The 12865-nt window shown below is 51.1% G+C and overlaps 12 protein-coding genes across 12 annotated transcripts; 6 read left to right on the top strand and 6 right to left on the bottom strand.

Annotated features, from left to right (window-relative positions):
- Positions 1-34: 34 nt before the first annotated feature.
- OGAPHI_006106 (uncharacterized protein) lies at positions 35-682 on the bottom strand (the record flags this gene model as incomplete). Its single annotated transcript, XM_046207360.1, has 1 exon — positions 35-682. The coding sequence occupies one exon, from the start codon at positions 680-682 to the stop codon at positions 35-37; it is 648 nt and encodes a 215-aa protein (XP_046059031.1).
- Positions 683-815: 133 nt separating this feature from the next.
- Positions 816-1382, top strand: OGAPHI_006107 (uncharacterized protein; the record flags this gene model as incomplete). The annotated part of the gene is made up of 1 exon (XM_046207361.1): positions 816-1382. One exon carries the CDS (start codon positions 816-818, stop codon positions 1380-1382), a length of 567 nt encoding a protein of 188 aa, XP_046059032.1.
- A 90-nt stretch (positions 1383-1472) lies between these two features.
- On the top strand, positions 1473-3206 carry OGAPHI_006108 (uncharacterized protein; the record flags this gene model as incomplete). The annotated part of the gene is made up of 1 exon (XM_046207363.1): positions 1473-3206. The coding sequence occupies one exon, from the start codon at positions 1473-1475 to the stop codon at positions 3204-3206; it is 1734 nt and encodes a 577-aa protein (XP_046059033.1).
- On the bottom strand, positions 2510-4821 carry OGAPHI_006109 (uncharacterized protein; the record flags this gene model as incomplete). Its single annotated transcript, XM_046207364.1, has 3 exons — positions 2510-2748; positions 3294-4079; positions 4170-4821. 3 exons carry the CDS (start codon positions 4819-4821, stop codon positions 2510-2512), a joined length of 1677 nt encoding a protein of 558 aa, XP_046059034.1.
- Positions 3295-4596, top strand: OGAPHI_006110 (uncharacterized protein; the record flags this gene model as incomplete). Its single annotated transcript, XM_046207365.1, has 1 exon — positions 3295-4596. The coding sequence occupies one exon, from the start codon at positions 3295-3297 to the stop codon at positions 4594-4596; it is 1302 nt and encodes a 433-aa protein (XP_046059035.1).
- OGAPHI_006111 (uncharacterized protein) lies at positions 4697-6577 on the top strand (the record flags this gene model as incomplete). Its single annotated transcript, XM_046207366.1, has 1 exon — positions 4697-6577. The coding sequence occupies one exon, from the start codon at positions 4697-4699 to the stop codon at positions 6575-6577; it is 1881 nt and encodes a 626-aa protein (XP_046059036.1).
- Positions 6578-7128: 551 nt separating this feature from the next.
- Positions 7129-8748, top strand: OGAPHI_006112 (uncharacterized protein; the record flags this gene model as incomplete). The annotated part of the gene is made up of 1 exon (XM_046207367.1): positions 7129-8748. The coding sequence occupies one exon, from the start codon at positions 7129-7131 to the stop codon at positions 8746-8748; it is 1620 nt and encodes a 539-aa protein (XP_046059037.1).
- On the bottom strand, positions 7132-8754 carry OGAPHI_006113 (uncharacterized protein; the record flags this gene model as incomplete). Its single annotated transcript, XM_046207368.1, has 1 exon — positions 7132-8754. One exon carries the CDS (start codon positions 8752-8754, stop codon positions 7132-7134), a length of 1623 nt encoding a protein of 540 aa, XP_046059038.1.
- A 36-nt stretch (positions 8755-8790) lies between these two features.
- Positions 8791-10539, bottom strand: OGAPHI_006114 (uncharacterized protein; the record flags this gene model as incomplete). The annotated part of the gene is made up of 1 exon (XM_046207369.1): positions 8791-10539. One exon carries the CDS (start codon positions 10537-10539, stop codon positions 8791-8793), a length of 1749 nt encoding a protein of 582 aa, XP_046059039.1.
- Positions 10540-10948: 409 nt separating this feature from the next.
- OGAPHI_006115 (uncharacterized protein) lies at positions 10949-12139 on the top strand (the record flags this gene model as incomplete). Its single annotated transcript, XM_046207370.1, has 1 exon — positions 10949-12139. One exon carries the CDS (start codon positions 10949-10951, stop codon positions 12137-12139), a length of 1191 nt encoding a protein of 396 aa, XP_046059040.1.
- Positions 11276-11542, bottom strand: OGAPHI_006116 (uncharacterized protein; the record flags this gene model as incomplete). The annotated part of the gene is made up of 1 exon (XM_046207371.1): positions 11276-11542. The coding sequence occupies one exon, from the start codon at positions 11540-11542 to the stop codon at positions 11276-11278; it is 267 nt and encodes an 88-aa protein (XP_046059041.1).
- A 19-nt stretch (positions 12140-12158) lies between the features above and the next one.
- On the bottom strand, positions 12159-12842 carry OGAPHI_006117 (uncharacterized protein; the record flags this gene model as incomplete). Its single annotated transcript, XM_046207372.1, has 1 exon — positions 12159-12842. One exon carries the CDS (start codon positions 12840-12842, stop codon positions 12159-12161), a length of 684 nt encoding a protein of 227 aa, XP_046059042.1.
- Between the last annotated feature and the right edge of the window lie 23 nt (positions 12843-12865).

A 12865-nucleotide genomic window follows, 5' to 3' on the forward strand; every position in this document is an offset into this window, starting at 1 on the left:
TGGGTGCGGTCACGTGACCGACGAATTATTTTCTCTACCGACCAAGATGGACTCTGTCCCAAAGAAGCGAGTAGTTGTGCAACAGGTCTAGATGTTCCGCCACGGGTATCATGGAGCGGTTGCCGACGGATTTGAACAGCACCTCGGGCGCCACAAAGTACCGGTTGCGGTCCTTGGATGGTGTGGCTGCGCCAAAATGGGTGTTTTCGCTCTGGTCGATCTCGGTCTGCGCCTGTTTGGCCAGGCTGTCGGCCACTTCGATCACGTCTGGGTTTTTCTGCGCGTAGGCTTCAAACAAAGACAGCGGTTTGAGTCTGGCGGGCCGTTTGGGGGCAATTGTGGTAAAGATCCGGTCCTTAAGGTCTGTGGGGCCAGCGTTTTCCTGGTCGTTCTCGTCGCCCGAGACTAGCTCCTGCGACCGATCAGAGACTTTGCGAAACAGGTTCCAGAGCCCACTACGTGCGGCAGAAGTTTTGTTTTCCTGCGAAAACGAGGTCCGTGGAGACCCCAGCCGGGTCCCCTGCTCCTGCCCCAATCCGGTAGCACGAACGGTCTTTGGCCGCTCCGAAAGCGGACTGTTGGTCTTGGACTTGCGAATCGACGCGTACGTCGGCAGAGCGTAGTGGGGGAGCTCCTTGGGAGTGTCTTCTGTCATGAGAACGAGCGATTTTGGAGCAGACATGGTTAGCGCTAAAACAATGAATCCTTAGAGATAAATCTCTCTTGGCTTGATTATGTAACGCGGAGAAGAAAAATTTAAATCATAGTGAAAAAAATTAAAAAATCTTTAATCTCCAACACATTTAATATAAACCATGGGTAAGGCCAAGAAGACCAGAAAGTTCGCCCAGGTCAAGCGAGTTCTTGCGAAGAATGATCCAAGAAAGAAGGAAAACGTCGAGAAAGTGACCAAACCGGCGGAAAAAGAACTGGTTAAAGACGTTCCTCAGGTCTCTTCTGCCCTTTTCTTCCAATATAACGAGGCAATCAAACCACCGTACCAGGTGTTGGTGGATACCAACTTCTTCAACTTCAGCATCCAGAAAAAAATCGATATTGTGCGCGGCATGATGGACTGTCTATATGCCAAATGTATCCCTATAGTCACCGACTGTGTCATGGCGGAGCTCGAGAAATTGGGCCACAGATACAGAATCGCTCTCACGCTTGCCAAAGACCCTCGAATCAAACGCCTAACGTGCTCGCACAAGGGAACCTACGCGGACGACTGCATTGTGCACCGGATCATGCAGCACAAATGCTACATCGTGGCCACAAACGACGCAGACCTCAAACGACGCATACGTAAGGTCCCTGGTGTGCCGATCATGAGCGTTGGTAGCCATTCGTACGTGATCGAGCGGCTTCCAGACGTATTCTAATACAATTTCGCGGTGCACGGGTGTGTGCTTTTTATATTTTGTGCCATACATACTGCTAAAAAATATATCCTAACTTGTACCAAACTTATCATGTCTCTGCAAGATAACGTTGATAATCTCGTGAACATGGGATTTGATGCCTCTGTGGCGCGGGATGCGTTATCTCGTGCTGACAACAACATTGAGGCTGCTGTCAATTTCATTTATTCGGATTTCTCCGCAGACCTTCCCCCCTACAGTGAGAATGGCGAATCTGGTCCTTTGGGTCCTGCGGGTCCTACAGGAGCGGCTGGAGCCGGTGGGATTGTGGCTGATGGCAGATCAGCGTCTACTGCGATCGAGATTGAGGACGATATCAAGAACAAGATCGCCAGCTACGGATACGGACACGACAATCCTGTTGTTGATTTGGACTCCGATCAGTCAAAGAGCGAGATTGTTCCTACCTACGAGGTATACGACGACATTTCGCGGTACACACGTGCAGAGGGCGATCCGGGCGTGCTGTTGCCGGTCAAGGCAGAGTTATTGGAGGGCTATTTTGCCCCGTTGTTGATGACCTTGTCTAATATTCCTGCATTTCGTGACCTTGTGCTAAAACCAGAGTTTGAAGACTATGGGTATTCTGAGTTGTGGTGGAAAAAGGACAAGTGTGTTTCGAATCCGAGTGTTGTCATGGAAACACAGCGATTGGTTGCGTTTCTGTGTGGAGACTCGTTTAGAGCATTTGCGTCGATTCGCAGTCTGATAGATGCCAGTTCAAAGCTGATGACCGACGATTACCAGAGCGTGGCCGAATTCATCCAATTCATTTACTCGAGTCTGATTGAGCTGTTTGCCAAGACAGACGAATCTCTGAAACGGCCTTTCGAGCAGCTGTTCACGTCGCGGTTTCGGTTCGAGGACGACGAGACCCAGACGCATTGCATTTTCCCTGTTGAGTCCAACTACTTCTACAAAGACATCTACCGCATCATGCATTCGTTGCTCTGGGGAAAAGATATGGGACGATTGGGCCAGCATCAGTTTCTGGAGCTAAGTGACGTTCTGACGGTCAGTTTCGAAGGAAACGGAGACACAGTCCCCGGTGGAGGTTTTGAGCTGACTGAGGAGTTCTATCCACAGATCTACACCTCCAAGCACGAGCATATGGTGGCAGATAAGTTCAGACGGATTAGTGAACTGAGAGACGAGGTCAGCAAGATCAACGGACAAACCATCCAATTGAAAGCGTTCAAGGGGAAACGGGTTTCTGCTCTATTGGACACGACTTTGAGCCATCTTTCGTCGCTCGGTGAAGATGAACGGGTCCAATCTGCTGCCAAAGAATTGGAAAGCATCGCAAACCATATTTTGGATTGCAAAACTCGAAACACAGAGAAATTAACCGCACTCAACAAGGAACGGTCCGACATCGATATCTACAACATCAACTACATCCTGGGTGATCAAAAGGCCGAGTTCGAGCCGTGGGTGTTGACTGGAGTCATTTTCAACGAGAGACAGTTCTGGTACCGTTTGGAAGAAAAATGGTATGCTTTCAACTACACGCTGGAAATAGGCAAAGATTTTGAAATCTCACAAACAACGTTCGACAATATCGTTTCCCAGGTAAGAGAGTACTCGGCAGACAACTTCGAAACAGGCATGGTACTCATCTACGTGAAAAAATCGCTCATCACCACAGATTCTCCAATTATCAACAAAAATTTGCAGAAATTCATAGACACAGATAATCAGAAGGTTGCGAACGGAGTGGCCTTGCACAAGCTCAACGAACAGCAAGAGGAACAGGAGGGCCAGATTGTTCTTTCTGACCAATAGAACGGCTGGAAAAATGCGCTTAGGTAAGCGGGCTGTTTGAAAAAAAGTCCAAGTTCGAAAAACTTCCACCGAAAAATTTGTTTGTACAATGTCTATTCTGGTTGCTAGAGCGCTGCCAGCGCTGAAGATCGGCCGTATGTCTGGTGCACGGGTTGCTTCCAAGACCGTGTCCAACTCGTTTGTGAGATACGCGGGAACTTTCGACAGATCCAAGCCCCATGTCAACATTGGTACCATTGGCCATGTGGATCACGGTAAGACCACCTTGACCGCCGCCATCACCAAGGTTCTTTCCCAAAAGGGAGGTGCCAACTTCTTGGACTACTCTTCTATTGACAAGGCTCCAGAAGAGCGTGCCAGAGGTATCACCATCTCCACTGCTCACGTTGAGTATGAAACCCCGAACAGACACTACTCGCACGTTGACTGTCCAGGCCATCAAGATTACATCAAAAACATGATTACCGGTGCTGCTCAGATGGACGGTGCCATTATTGTTGTTGCCGCCACCGACGGACAGATGCCTCAGACCAGAGAGCACTTGTTGCTTGCCAGACAGGTTGGTGTCCAGAAGTTGGTTGTTTTCGTTAACAAGGTTGACACCATCGATGACCCAGAGATGTTGGAGCTTGTTGAGATGGAAATGAGAGAATTGTTGGCTTCTTACGGTTTCGACGGAGATGAAACTCCAGTTATCATGGGATCTGCTTTGTGTGCTTTGGAAGGAAAACAACCAGAGATTGGTGAACAGGCCATTGAGAAGTTGATGGCTGCTGTTGACGAGCACATCCCAACCCCAGTTAGAGATCTCGAGCAACCATTCCTGTTGCCTGTTGATGAGGTGTTCTCCATCTCCGGTAGAGGTACTGTTATCTCCGGTACTGTCGAGAGAGGTGTTTTAAAGAAGGGTGAAGAAATCGAGATTGTTGGTGGTAAAGGTGCTCCAGTCAAGACCATTGTTACCGGTATCGAGATGTACCACAAGGACCTTGACCAGGCCATGGCCGGTGACACCCCAGGTATCTTGTTGAGAGGTGTCAAGAGAGAGCAGATCCAAAGAGGTATGATTGCTTCCAAGGTTGGTTCTTTGAAGCCATACAAGAAGTTCTTGGCTTCCATGTACATCTTGACCAAAGAGGAAGGTGGAAGACACACTCCTTTCAGTGAGAACTACAAGCCACAGATGTTTGTGAGAACCACCAACGTCAGTGTCACCTTGAAGTTCCCAGAGACCGAGGAGGATCACTCCAAGCAGGTCATGCCAGGAGACAATGTTGAGATGATTGTTGAGCTGTTCAGTCCTGTTGCTCTGGAAACTGGTCAAAGATTCAACCTCAGAGAGTCTGGAAAGACCGTCGGTACTGGTATGATCACCAGACTGTATGAGTAATTGCTTGTATATGGACTTGATAGCGGGATATCTGTATATTTTATAATCCCAGGAGTTTTCTTTAAAGAATAATTTCTTATCTAAATATATTTTATTGTTGATGAATAATCCCACAGAACAGGAGCCACTTTTGCGGCCCACTGCGAATAACGCCAAGTTTTCTGGCGGTATTCGTAAGCGCGCGCTTAATTTGCATGTTGGCTTGGCTTTGGGGGTGTTATTCATTATTTATTTGGCATGGCCTTCAAAGGAACAACCCCCACATTTTCCCAAGATGCCTGCACATATTCCATTTATCGGGGGGCCTACGTGGACTCCACAGGAGAACCAGACCGCGTGGGGGGTCCACGGGGCCGTTGCTTCGGACCTGGAGATGTGCTCGCAACTGGGGGTCGAGATCCTGAAGAAAGGTGGATTCGCTGCTGACGCAGCTGTCACCACTTGTTTGTGCATAGGAGCCACAAACACGATGTACTCTTCGGGAATTGGTGGCGGAGCGTTCATCACCAGCAGCAGGGCAGGTCACGGGGTGCCGATCTCGATCGACGCACGCGAAATGGCTCCTGCTGGGGCCCACAAGGACATGTACAACGGCAACGAGCAAGCGTCGCAGTTTGGAGGGCTTGCCGTTGGAATCCCCGGTGAACTGAAAGGTCTTTACGAGCTTCACAAATTGCACGGGTCAGGGGCCGTTGGATGGGACGATCTGATCATGCCTGTTGTGGAGGTTTTGGAATCTGGCTGGGAAGTGAGCGAGCTTCTTGGAATGGCAATTTCGATATACGGGCCCTATTTCCACAAACACAAGAACGACTGGCCGTTCTTGTTCGACCATGGCCGACTCCTCAAGAAAGGAGACATCATGAAAAGACCGGCACTGGCAAAAACGTTGCGTTTGGTTGCTCAGAACGGGTCGGCTGCCATTTTCTACGATCCGGACGGGCCAATAGCACCACATTTGGCCCGCAAAGCCCAGCAAATGGGGGGCGTTCTTACACCCGAGGACTTCCCCAAATACGAGGCAGTGGTGGAGCCTGCATTGGTCATGCACAACTTCTCGGACCGCAACTTGGACATTTACACAAGCTCGGGCGCTTCGTCAGGACTTGCATTGATATCGGGCCTGAAAATAATAAACGGTTTCGAACCGAGCCCGGGTAAAGATTTCTCCAAAACGGAGACCCATCGGCTAGTGGAGACGATGAAATGGCTGGCCAGCGTGCGCAGCCATTTGGGAGACGTTGGGGTGCACAACAAGAACGAGACCGCGCACCAGTCACGCAACGACAGGTATGCACATTTAGTCAGCGACGAGTGGTGTTCGGCCACCACCGCCAAAATCAGTGATAACGAGACATTTCCCTGGACATTTTATGAGCCCGCGTATCAACCGAACGAGCCGCAGGGAACGTCACATTTGAGCGTGTTGGACGAACACCAGAACGCCGTTAGTCTCACCACTACCGTGAATTTGCTTTTTGGCTCGCTGGTGCACGACCCAGTTACCGGAATAATTCTGAACGATGAAATGGACGACTTTTCGATCCCCACCACGAAGAACGTGTTTGGATTGCAACCGTCCGTGTACAACTACGCCGAGCCTTACAAGCGTCCGCTTTCGTCCACTGCTCCAACGATCGTTGTGGACAGAGAAACGGGCAAGGTTGATTTGGTGATCGGAGCTGCAGGCGGATCCCGAATCACTACCGCCGTGTTGCAAGCTCTCGTGCGGACGTACTCCTACGGGATGGGGCTATTGGAGACGGTGGCTTATCCGCGGTTACATCACCAGCTGCTTCCGGAAACACTATTTATTGAGGAGCCAGTTAGCCAAGAGTTTGTGCACGCGATGGAGGAGCTGGGACACAGCGTGGAACTAATCAGCCACCAGACCGCGATGAACGGCATTGGAGTACACGACGGAAAAATAGCAGCCCAAAGTGATTACTGGAGAAAATTGGGTCGAGGTGCATGCTACTGATGAGTTCCGGGAAATCGTTACCTTGTTTTTCCGGAAAATCCTTTATGGTTCTGGGAAAAGAAACGTGCATCCGATTGACGGAAGATTTCCCAAAATGGCGTGTCCGGAAAAACTACGTAAGGGGACAACAAATCATACTCCATACTCGGAGAGCAGAAATTCGGGGGACAGTTTGAGGGGTTTGGAGTGGGGTGAGCATGATGGATAAATTTTCTGCGGGACTAACGGTTTCGGGGACAAATGTTCTGTTTGCTGCCAACAGCTTTATATTGGTATAGGACGTTGTAACAAATACAAAGACAGATAGTACAAATTCAACGGGGCTACCTGGCTGGTATAAACCAGCCTACTTTCATACGTGTCCTCCCCGCAACCCCGATGCGCTTTTTCCGGAAGGTTTGTTTGTCACTCCACTGAAAAAGGTGCAGGCTGAATTATGCATAAACAGAATTGGAAAAGTTTTTCCGAAATCCACCAGAATATGCAGGCTCCCGAAAAATGCTATATAAGGCGAACCTCGCAACGTACGAACCAGTTTCAGTACTTTTCAAATGTCAAACTCGGATCAACAATCGAAGAAATCCGACATCGGGTCGGTTACTCCTCCTCCAGAAAACATCTATGAGGACCACGCACACGACAAGACTGCCTTGCCAGAAGACCATCCTGCCGTGTCTACTGGTAAGAGCGGAATGCAGTACTTGGGTACTGGTCTGCTGTGTTCGCTTATTGCATTTGGTGGTTTTGTGTTTGGTTGGGATACTGGTACCATTTCCGGTTTCGTCAACATGCCAGACTTCAAGAACCGGTTTGGTCAAATTAACGGTAGCGGTGAGCACTATCTTTCCAACGTTCGTACCGGTTTGATGATTTCCATCTTCAACATCGGATGTGCCATCGGAGGTGTCACTCTGGGAAGACTCGGAGACATCAAGGGAAGAAAAGTCGGTCTTATGTTGACCATGGTGGTTTACATTGTCGGAATCGTTATCCAGATTGCCTCTGTTTCTTCTTGGGTGCAATTCTTCATTGGCCGTATCATTTCCGGACTGGCTGTTGGATCTGTTTCCGTCTTGTCGCCAATGTTCATTTCCGAAACCTCTCCTAAAGAGATCCGTGGTACGCTTGTTTCCTGCTACCAATTGATGATCACCGCCGGTATCTTCTTGGGATACTGCACAACCTACGGTACCTACCACGCCTACGATGACTCCAGACAATGGAGAATTCCAAACGGTCTGTGTTTCGCATGGGCTTTGCTCATGATCTTCGGTATGACCTTCATGCCGGAATCTCCTCGTTATTTGATGGAGAAGGACAGAATCGAGGACGCCAAGAGATCTATCTCCATCGTCAACAAAGTGGACATCGACTCCGAGTTCGTCGAGCACGAGGCCGCCATTATCCTCAACTCTATTGAAATTGAAAGAAGAGCTGGTTCCGCTTCCTGGGGAGAGCTGTTCACCGGAAAACCAAAGATCTTCTACCGGTTGATGGTTGGTGTGGTTTTGCAATCGTTGCAACAACTTTCCGGAGACAACTACTTCTTCTACTACGGTACCACCATCTTCAAGTCTGTCGGATTGACCGACTCGTTCGAGACCTCCATTGTGCTGGGTATCGTCAACTTCGCCTCCACCTTTGTTTCGCTCGTCACCATTGACAGATTCGGAAGAAGATTCACTTTGATGGCTGGTGGTTTCGGTATGTCTGTGTGTCTTGTCATTTTCGCAGCCATTGGTACTAAGGCCCTTTACAACGGCCCCTACGGTGTCGACCCAAGCAAGAGCGTCGGAGACGCCATGATCTTCCTCTCGTGCTTCTACATCTTCTTCTTTGCAACCACTTGGGGTCCAGGTGTCTTTGTTGTGTGCTCTGAAACATACCCATTGAGAATCAGACAGAAAGGTATGGCCATTGCCTCCTCTGCCAACTGGATCTGGGGATTCCTGATTGCCTTCTTCACGCCTTTCATCGCCAACGCCATCCACTTTGCCTACGGCTTTGTCTTCTTTGGCTGCTCGCTGTTCTGTATCTTCTTTGTGTTTGCGTTCGTTCCGGAAACCAAGGGTCTTACTTTGGAGGAGGTCGACCAGCTCTACACAGACTACACTCCTGGTCTTGCATTCCTCGACTTCCGCAAGGAGGTGGACAACACCGACAAGGTGTAAATACATAGTGACGACTATTAACGAATAAAGTAATATCGGTATTTAGCGTAGCTTTCTGCTCCACCCTGCCAGTGTTTTCTGATTCGCGTCGCGTTTGGCGCGCTTGGCCGGCACTGGGGGGTCTGGTTCGCGCTTGCGCGTCGCCAGCAGCCGTTCGCCGTAGCTCTGCGTGTTGAGCTCGTCGTTGAGGGCCATTGCAAAGTGGAAATCGTTGTGCTCGGCACGCTCAGCGGGGGCCACCTCCGCCCCACACTGCGCACAAACGTTTCCCTCATCGGTGGGGGTTGTTGGCTCACGCGGTGGGGGTGACGCCGTTGTCTCACGTCGCACAGCCCGCACCTTCATCAGCTCATCGATCCGCGAGTACCCGCTGATCTCCTGGAACCCGCTGAACGCCAGCCCCCCGTGCGTGCTGGGATACATCGGTCCTGCGCGCGCCGTGTCCCAGTGCTCCTCCAGCTCCTGCAGCAGCCGCAGGCTCAGCTCCTCCACCTTCTTCTTGGCCTCGTCCAGGTCCCTGATCAGCGGGAACGAGCACTGCCGCGAGCTCGTGATGTTCCTGCTGTTGCGCATGTATAGCGTCAGCCGCGTCGGCCGTCGCTGAGTGTCGATCTCGTCGTCCAGCTCCTGCAACCGCAAAATAAGATCGATCACAAACACCTTGAACCAGTCCAGGATGTCCGACGACTGGCTTACCGACTTGCCGCGGAAGTTCTTGTGCGACCCCATCGACTTGACGTCCGTGCGCGGGTTGATCGGCTGCCGCAGCTCGCCGCGCACCATCTTGTACAGTTTTTCCGCCAGCTGCGGGTCCTTGAGCTCTCTGGCCAGGTCTTCCAGCGAGAAATTGTCCTTGATGTACCGCACCTCGTGCCGGCCGGACTCTACCTCCAGGTCCTGTAGGATCTGGCGGCCTACCTTGCCGCCCATCGACCAAAAGTCTGTGAGACTGAAGTTGTCGAAAAACGCCGGTATTGCGTCGTTAAACACGGTCGTTTGCTGGTTTGGCTTCTTGAAATCGCTCGCGAGCTTGGCAATGTTCTTCACGCGGCCAATTCCCAGCGACGTGGTGTATCCGAGCTCTTTCTTCAGCTTGCGCCGCAGGTCAAACCCCAAATGTGCTCCGATCAGCATCGCCACGTCGTCCCAGTCGCAAACGCTCACCTGGCCATCCTCCTTCGCAATAAATAGTCCGGGCGCATCTTCCAGCTCCTTGGGCAGTTGGTCTGGCAGCGGCGGCAGCCGTGTCTCTCGCGGATTCTCCTGCTGCTCGCCCAGCTGCGGAAAAAGTGCAACCATCCGCGAATAAATAAGCCGGCCAAAATCCATAAAACACTCGTCCACACTGGCCTTCTCCACCTCATCGCAGAACTCCTTGAAGAACCGCATCATCTTGCGGCTTTCTCGCCGGTACGGCTCCAGCGAAACTTTGTGATCCACGGGCTGCGGCAAATAATCCACATACTTCCATGTCTCCTCGCCCTTTTTGAAAACCGCCGTGTGTGCCACCACGAGGTCCGGGCACTTGAGCTTGGCAGTCTGCAGAGAGTCCATCCTGCTCACGCCGTACTCCCTAGCGGCGTACGAAACCGCAATCAACGAGTTCCATTGCAGGCAAACGACGGGGTCTTTCGGGGTCAGGTTCAGCCGCAGCTGCTCGTACTGCGCAAAGTACGCGTTAATATCGATGTGTGCAATCACACTCAGCGGCGAGAACGTCGCTCGAGCCGAATCGTTCAGATCCAGCAGGTTCTGATAGGTGAATTTCGAGCTGGACGGAACAATAAGCATGGTGTGGGGAGTGAACTATTTGAATATTTTTTTTTCCCAGTGGTGATTTTTTTTCACCAGTTTGGAAAACTCCCCGTTTTCCTCCTATACCTTGTATATTCCCAACGAGTATGTATCTGTGATGACAAGCTGTCGCCCCAAACGGAGAAATAGTGACGATTCGATTTTATGCCAAACACTGAAAATTCTGAGACACGTACTGACAAATAGATATAACTAATCTTTTCTACTTCTTCTTGTAGGCCTCTGGCACGCTGATGATGATCTACATGCTAATCATGAGCCTTCGGGCAGCGATTACACTCAATTTCTGAAGCACCGTGTTTGTATTTAACACCCAATACATTGACATAAGATATTTTTTTCGAGATAGGTGTATTTTTTTTTCAAGTACGTGTGTGTTGTCACCATGATTATCCGTCGAGAAGAGATAGTGGACCAGGGCGAGGACCTGACACAGATCCCGTTCTCGGAGCTAATGCTTCCACTGCCATACAAGTGCATGTTCCTGATAACTTTGGGCGTGTGGTTCTGGTACGTCAACTTGCGTACCTGCTACGCTTACAAGATCGACACATTGCAGGTTTTGAAATTGGCCGGCGTGGAGCACGCCAAGCTCGTGCGCACCAGTCTGAACGTCTGCTATAAGATCACCTTGATGAACATGATCAATTACACTGTGTACCTGGCGTTTGTGAGCAACAGCATCTATTTCAGCTGGATGGAGTTCCTGCCGTTAGTTGCCATAGTGCAAACGGTAGCGGTGCTGGTTTGGCCGTTTGGGCCCCAGTCCATCGAGAGAAGACGTTTTGTCGAGACCGTCAAGCGGATCAGCGTGGGAAACATCGACATTTCCCTCAGAAACAACGATATCCTGCTGGCAGACACCTTTACCTCGTACACCAAGGTTTTGATCGATTTCTTGGTGTATTTCACTGCTCTGTTGCTTGGATACGCCACGCTGCCGTCTCCAGACATCAAACGGGAGCTCACGTCCGACCATTTGAAAGTTTACAACCTGGACATTGTTCTGTCGTCGTACCCGTCATTAATTCGTCTGAAACAGTGTTTGCAAGAATACGAGCAGAGCAGAAGACGCAATAGACAGCATCTGTTGAACGCAATCAAGTACTCGACTGCGTTCTTGCCGCTGCTGGCGAATATCCTGATCCGGTCGCAATTGGCCGGGCTGGGCGTGTGGTACGCTGCCGTGCTGATCAACTCGTCGTACACGTTTTTCTGGGACATCCAGAACGACTGGAACTTCCAGATGTTTATGCGGTTTCTGTCCAACAAAAGAGAGCTGCCACTGTTGCGGCACAAGCTCGTTTACACATGGCATTTCTACTACCTGGCCATTCTGCTAGACTTCCAGCTGCGGTTCATCTGGGTGTACCGGCTGATTTTCCCCGAGCTGCTGTCGAGACTGGACCACTCGCTGCTGGTCACCACGCTCAGCTCGCTGTATGTGACCGAGTCGGGCAATTTTGTGCTGGAGGTCCTCGAGATCTTCCGCAGATGGGTCTGGGTGTTCCTCAAGGTGGAAACCGAGTTCCTGAAACTGGCTACCGAGCCGGAACTCGAGATGCAAAACTTGTAACATTATTAATACAGTCATTCTACTTTCTGCGCTCCTTGATGCTGTTGATCTTTCTCTCCACCTTGCTGAGGTACCGGAACTTCTTCTTGCGCGGCTTGGGTTTCTGGTCGGCACCCACGAGCCGCGCGTACTTCTTGGCGCGCTCGATCGACTGGCCCAGCACCTGCTGCGACTTGTCCAGGTCGACGTGGTTTTTGCGGGCCAGCTCCATCAGATCCACCTGGTTCGGGTTGTCTATGCTCTCGACCGTCACCGTGGTGACCCCCGGCACGGGCGCGTCGTCGTCGTCCGCGTTGAACGTCTGTTTCAGTATCCCTTTCTTTTCGCGCGGTTCAGCGTCGGTCTCTTGCGACTCCTTGAACCCAGACCACTGCTCCTCTTCCTCAGACTCACTCTCGCTCTCCTCCGACTCGCTCGACACCTGCAGCTTGAGCGACTCGTTCAGCTCGCGCAGCCGCTTCTGCACCTGCTGCTGGCGCTCCTCGCGGATCCGTTTGCGCTCCTCCAGCCGCGCCTGGCGCTCCTGCTCCTGGTTGTACTCCTGGGCCTTCTTTTTCCGCTGCAGCTTCCGCTTGTGGAACCCGGTCAAGTACTCCACCCGCGAATCCTTGTCAAAAACCACCTCCTCCACGCGGTTGGTCTGCTTCTTCTTCTGCGCATACTTCTTTCCCCCGGTAAGAATCTCTCTGTTGGGCCGGGCCATGGTGAAATATTTTCTACAATTTT

The sequence above is a fragment of the Ogataea philodendri genome (assembly GCF_020536065.1).
Source record: "Ogataea philodendri strain CBS6075 chromosome Unknown scaffold5, whole genome shotgun sequence".
Taxonomy (NCBI): domain Eukaryota; kingdom Fungi; phylum Ascomycota; class Pichiomycetes; order Pichiales; family Pichiaceae; genus Ogataea; species Ogataea philodendri.